The 6,673-nt window shown below is 43.6% G+C and overlaps 1 protein-coding gene across 1 annotated transcript; it reads right to left on the bottom strand.

Annotated features, from left to right (window-relative positions):
* Positions 1–299: 299 nt before the first annotated feature.
* On the bottom strand, positions 300–3,965 carry LOC115675794 (receptor-like protein kinase 7). Its single transcript, XM_030598558.2, has 2 exons — positions 1,217–3,965; positions 300–1,049 (listed from the first exon to the last, which is right to left on the bottom strand). The coding sequence occupies exons 1-2, from the start codon at positions 3,765–3,767 to the stop codon at positions 652–654; spliced, it is 2,949 nt and encodes a 982-aa protein (XP_030454418.1). The 5' UTR covers positions 3,768–3,965; the 3' UTR covers positions 300–651.
* Between the last annotated feature and the right edge of the window lie 2,708 nt (positions 3,966–6,673).

Here is a 6,673-nt window from a genome sequence, read left to right as displayed (position 1 = left end):
GTAAATTTGGGATGGCAAAAAACGAGCGTCGTTACTTGTTAGGATCGACACGACAGCAATGTCTGAAACAGGACGAGGGTGGGGGAATCAATTTATTGTCTGCATTCTGGTACCAGACAAGCAATCACTGTGTTAGGAAGCAGACATCTTTGACCAAGCATCTCAGAAATCAGCATGGACTATCAATTTAGTATTATTTGCATCTTCAATCATCGAGGACCTAATATGTCGACCGGTATCAGAATGGATTCCACTTGTTTAATGCAGAGAAATAGATCATGCTCGAATCCTTCAACATGTACCAAAAAAATGTTTCATTGTACTCTTCATCTAGCATTTCTGATCATTGTACTGCCAAAACAACTACCTTCATACGACTTACAGAAATAATATATTGTACAGAAGGAAGAGGGAGAGCCCGGTGGCTTCCTTTCTCAACATGCACTAACTCAAAACCTACTTGCATATGAACTCCAAGCTCTCACTCACAGGGGAGAGACTTATTGGGAAGCTCTAGCTCTTGCTCTTGGAACTATGTTATGTTACAAGTGATCTCAGAACTTATACTGCAACTGCAACTTCTACTGAATCTGGGTTTAAAATTCCCAAAGGTTTTCCAATTATGTTCCTATGAGAATTGACCCGAGGCTCTCATGGCTCTGGCTTGATCTTCCTGCTGTCGGTGACCTGCGCCTTCCCATTGCCGTCTTTGTCGACGACGACGTGGACCAACTTGCACGGCTCTGCATCCTCCAGCATCTGAACCACTCTCCTCATCGTGGGCCTCAGGTTTGGGAGGTTCGTCGTGCAGAGGATGGCGATCCTCAACACGTTGATGGCCTCTTCCTTGTAGGGCTCGGGGATTCTCAAGTCCACGATGCCGAACACGTCTTGTCTCGTCTTCAACTTGCTCGAGACCCAGTTCACTATGTCCTTGTTCTCTCCATACTCCGGTTCTATCGGCCTCTTTCCTGTCACTAGCTCCATTAGCACCACCCCGAAGCTGTAGACGTCGCTCTTCTCATTCACCTTGTATGTGTAACCATATTCTGCAACATTCAAAACAGTCTCAAAGATTAAATTTGAAATGCGAGTCATCGCTAGTTCTATAGAGTTAAAAGTAATTAGCCATTCCTAGTTCAAATTTCTTATTTTTGCACATTCTTGATTTGATCAAGATTAACCAAAAAGATGAAAAAGAAAGACATTTTCTTACCAGGAGCAATGTAACCATGTGTTCCGGCAATAACATGGGTTGAATCCTTGCTACTACTGGCCTGAACAATCTTGGCAAGCCCAAAATCAGCAATCCTAGGCTTCAAGAATTCATCCAGCAAAATGTTACTGGACTTCACATCCCTGTGAATCACCGGCCTCTCGCAACCGTGATGCAGGTACTCCAATCCTCTGGCCGCTCCCAGGGCTATCTCATACCTTGTCTCCCAGTCGAGCTCTGTCTTCTGGCAAGTGTGAAGCCGGTCCCACAAGCTCCCGTTCGGCATGTACTCATAGACCAGCAAGCTCGAGTCCTCGCTCGTGATACTACAGTACAGTTTCACCACATTTACGTGCCTGATTGAGCTCAGGGTCTCCACCTCCGCGTCAAATTCCCGCGACTTCTCGCTCCGCTTCCCGAGCATCGGGCTCGTGGTCCGGCTCTTCCTCCGCCCTCCTCCGCTGCCGGAGTCTGTATTCCATATGTGCTTGACAGCGAGTTCTCTGCCGTTGGCGAGCAAAACTCTGTAGACGTTCCCAGAAGCGCCTTTTCCTATGAGATTCTCTTCCTTGATGGCATCAAGTATCTCATCCTCAGTAAAGGTCAGCACTTGGAATGACTTCACATTCCAAGATTCTTCCTTTAGCGACCGTTCTTGATCCTTTTCCCTACTGTACAACCGGACATAGCAAGCAAGGAACAGTGATAGTAGAACCACGACTACAACGAGGCAGGTTATGAGGGTTTGGATACCCTTGGATATGCCGGTTTCCTTCGAGCATCGCTGGAAGGAGGTGATATCGGAGCTGCAGAGGCCAGGGTTGCCGGAGAAGCTGCCGTTGTAAGCTTCGATTGACAGAGACTGCGGAATCTGACCGGTTAACTGGTTGTTCGACAGATCGAGAAGGCTCAATTTCAAGGAGGATAGACTCGATGGAATTTGACCTGAGAGATGGTTTTCCGACAGATTGAGGGAGTTGAGTACTTGTAAAGACCCGAGAGATGGCGGGATTTTGCCAGAAAGCGAATTGTGAGCCATGTCAAGGTCGCTGAGCTTGTCACATGAGCCTAACGAATCCGGTATGGAGCCAGAGAACATATTGTTCTCCATGTGAAGGCTGCTCAGCTTTTTCAGGTCACCGATTTTCGACGGAATTTTCCCCGAGAACTGATTGTAGCTCAAATCGATTGCGTCCAAAGATTCAGCCTTCGAGATTTCCTCCGGCAATTCTCCCGATAGGCGGTTTTTGGAAACGAACAACTGCCCCAGAGACTTTGCATTTTCAATGTCGGACGTGATAGGACCCTCGAGCTGATTCATGGCGATGTCAATAATGTTCAAATATGGCAAGCCCCAGATGCCACCTGGCACGGCCCCGGAGAGCGAGTTGTTGCTAACTCGGAACCGAGTCAGTGTCGGGCAATTCGCATAAGTCGCGGGGATTTCCCCGCTCAGCCTGTTCTGGAGGACGAGGAGCTCCTTCATGGTCCCCCGCTTGCACATATCCGGCGGAATCGGCCCCGTCAAGAAATTCTCCGACACATCGATGAAATCGAACTCCGCCCACGAGCCTAGCTTTTCGGGCAGGGGGCCACTCAATCTATTCGTATAGAGCGACAAGTTCACAAGCCGCTCAAACTCGCCAAACTCAACTGGGACTTGGCCTGAAAAATCATTCACGAACAGCTGCAGAGTCACCAAGTTCCTCAAGAACCTCAATTCGGACAAATCGCCTTCCAGAAAATTCATGGAAGCGTCGAAATTCTCGAGCTTCGTCAAGTTCCTCAGCCCGACCGGAAGCTTCCCAGTCAATCTGTTGTTGTACAACACGAGCTGCCGCAGGTCGGTCAAGTTCCCAATCTCCGCCGGAATTTCGCCAGTGATGATGTTGTCCGAGAGCTCCAAATTGAAGAGCTTGTTGAGCCTCCCTATGCCGGGCGGGATTTCACCCTCGATGCTGCAATTCGCCATGTAGAGCCACTTCAACTCGTAAAGATCAAGAATTTCTCCAGGAAACGGAGTACTGTCGAAAGGGTTGTCACCGACGCTCAAATAGAGCAAATTGGTCATGTTCTTGAGTGAGCTCCATGGTAACGCCCCGTTCAGATTGCTTCCGTTCACGTAAAGATATTGCAGTTCAGAGAGGGCAGATATCTCCGGGAACGTGCCAGCGAAGAAGTTGTTGCCGAGGTCCAAGTACTGCAACTTCACGCAGTTGTTCAGGCCCTTGGAGATCGGTCCACGAAGCGAATTACGGCCGAACGCAAGTCTCTCCAGCGACGGCAACGTGCAGAGGGAGTCCAGAGGGAGGACGCCGGTCAGCTGCAGGCCGGATAGGTCGATGGCGACGACGGAGCCGCCGCCATCGCAGGCGACGCCGGTGAAGCTGCAGGCGGGCGTGGCCGGCTTCCACGAGGAGAACACGTCCGGGCTCGGGGATTGGAGCGCGCCTGACAGGTCGAGGAGGGTCTGGAGCTGGTCGGATCTGGCGAGGGACAAGAGGGAGAGGAAGCAGAGGAGGGACAGGGGAGGAAGGTGGGCGACGGACATGGCGGCGGTCGGAGGAGGGGAGAGGCTCGTCGGGTCCGGCGGCGGCGGCGGTGGCGGGGAGTGATTCTCCGTCGGGGGAAGTGCGAACGAAATCAAGTCAAGAGGCCATTTTTAAGTGGGCGAAATGTGGACGTGGGGGGAGCTGTTCACACAGTGGCATCGCACTTCGGAAGCTGCCCGTGATTGATCTTATCATCGCTGTTTTTGCCACCGTCGCTCGCTCGTCCACGACAGTTGACGGGGGTAAGAAAGCGCGTGAGACCCTTTTACCGTTTACCGTTTCTAGAGCAACCTAAGCATACGCTACGGTTCGTGTCTCCTACTTAACGTTTTGCATCAAGAACTGCGCGTCCAAAGTCAAAGGTATGTCTGCAATCCATACAGAGTACAGTCCCTAGCAGTAAATGGGGCATTGGACCGGCATTTCATGCTAATGTCCCGTATCAATCGTGCTTCAAATTTCACGTTATCGACCTGTGGTATTATCAAAATCCCGTAGTCTTTCATTTTACGGGGCAAATAAGGGTGCGAATGATAATCATTCTGCTCCAGAAATCATATTCTTGCCATAAATTAATTTCTGGAGAAAAAATCTGTTTAGTAAAAAACATGACTAATTCTGCTTCAGAAATTGATTTCTGGAACAGAAATCTGTTTTGATTTGTTGATTTTTTTTGCACCTAAAAAAATTTAAATTTTACTCAAAGTGGGTGGCCACAGGTATTCTAAGCCATTTTGTGAAGTTTTGAATTTTTTTATTTTTTTGGCACCTCAAAAAATTTAAATTTTACTCAAAGTGGGTGGCTACAGATATTTTAAGCCATTCTGTGAAGTTTTAAAATTTTTTATTTTTTTATATTTTTTTGGGCACCTCAAAAAATTTAAATTTCACTCAAAGTGGGTGGCCACAGGTATTTTAAGTCATTTTGTGAAGTTTTGAAAATTTTTATTATTTTATTATTTTTCTTTTTTTTGGGCACCTCAAAAAATTTAAATTTCACTCAAAGTGGGTGGCCACATGTGTTTTAAGCTATTCTGTGAAGTTTTGAAATTTTTGATTTTTTTATTTTTTATAAAAAAAATTCACCAAATTTCATATTTTCCCGAAATCCGACTTTTTTTTATTTTCTGGAAATTTTTATGAATTTTTCTAGAATTTTTCAATTTTTATGCATTTTCTGAATTTTTTTTTTTGAGAAAATAGGGAGAATGCATTCTGGAATGAAGAAGCTACAAAAAGTAGCTTCTCTTTTTCTTGCCAAAAACTCATTCTGGAATCAAGTATTTTTAACAAATGCATTTTTATTCCAAAATGCAAAAATCGCTCCAGAATGCATTCTGGAAATTTTTTAACAAACGCCATTCCGGAATGAAATCCATGCGCACCCTAATACTCTCCGGCCTCACTCCCCCCAATCTTTTTACCAGCAGAGCCGCATGCCTATTGACAAAAACGGCCTTTCAAAAATACCAAAAAAATGGACAACAACCTTGCGGAAAACAAAAATCGCATCTGTTAGTATCTCATCCATAACATAAAGGACTGAACCTTTACTGGGAAGGCACTATTTTGAAAGAAAGAAATTTTTTTTGACACTTTTAGCTAAAATAACACGATTTCGATATAGATGAGATTAAGTAAAATTGGATATTAAGATGAATTGGATAGTACTTTTTTTTTTTTATCGGAATTTGGATAGTACTTGAGGGGTTGAGAATGTGTAGATACTAGCCGTTACTAACTGTTAACTGTTAGCACGGTGAGAATCGGGCAGGCTGACAAGCGAAAATGTTGTGCTTTTTTTTTTTCCTTTCAAGTTTTGGCAAAGTAATAGTCATGCCAAAAATATTAAACATTTCGGATAGACACATTCGTCTCGTGATGTGGTGAATTGATTTTATTAGAACGGTTTTTTATTTGGTTGTGTTTGAAAATTTGAATCACCCTTTGAACAATTCAAGCATGATGGATTAGAATCCAAGACTCACGCAGACAATGACAACTGTTCCAATAATTGGCATCACCATTTCCATTTGCTCCGCCGAATATGAATTATTTGAAATATATATTTTTTAAAATAATTATTTATATCGCTTACAAAAATGAATGAGTGATAAATATTTTCATCATTCATGAAGACATAAATTGTTATCGGCAATTGAAATATTTTCATTGACTAATTTTTTCAAGAAATACAAGTGATTATTTTTTGAAAAATATTTTCTAAATAATTCATTTTTAGTGGAACAAACGGAGCCTAACCAAATTATTTTATTTCTTGGTCAACAAAAGTTGGAAAAAGAAAAAATCGAGAGCGCGTCGCAATCAATAGAAGGTACCTTGTCTCCCGAGAATGTCTAGAGGAAGCATAATTTAATTACGCTCGCTTAATTAAGCGAACATAATCGAGTGGAAGTTGCTTTGGTCAGAGGTAGTTGGTCCTTAATTCCAGCGAAAATGAAACCTCTCGGAATATTATAATTGGCTTTCTAAAAAAATGCATTTCTTTCACGAGTCTATTATTAGGAGGCCATCACTTGCTATTAATTATTGAGTAAAGTTTATTTCATTTTTCATTCTAGAAGGGGGCCCAAAATTCGTTGCTTAACTCAGATTTACTCTCTTGATGATTTGGGCGTATAAGATAAAATATGTATATAGCCAGATTTAAAGATGCATCTGTTTTTATTTTTATTTTTATTTTTTATAATATAGTTTAAACTCGAGCTCCCGGTAGTTTGTTGTGTGTTTGTACGATTGTTGCATGGCAAGACGCATGGCATAGTTTTTCCACGTGGCTCAAATTCGATCGATGAGCATCGGTTCATTGATTTGTCATCGGGAAAATTACCAAAAAAGTTGCAAACATATTGTACTTTTGCCAATTGAATCTTAAATATTTTAA

Source organism: Syzygium oleosum, unplaced genomic scaffold (assembly GCF_021117445.2).
Source record: "Syzygium oleosum isolate NSW1041296 unplaced genomic scaffold, Sole_v2.1 Sole_v2.13, whole genome shotgun sequence".
NCBI lineage: Eukaryota > Viridiplantae > Streptophyta > Magnoliopsida > Myrtales > Myrtaceae > Syzygium > Syzygium oleosum.
This window is presented reverse-complemented; position numbering and strand designations above follow the sequence as displayed.

Bases quoted from the DNA above. Each gene is read 5' to 3' on its own strand.
- LOC115675794 (XM_030598558.2), bottom strand. From the start codon at position 3,767: ATGTCCGTCGCCCACCTTCCTCCCCTGTCCCTCCTCTGCTTCCTCTCC. The intron at 1,050-1,216 runs GTAAGAAAATGT...TGAATGTTGCAG, and splicing joins ACATGGTTACATTGCTCCTG to AATATGGTTACACATACAAG.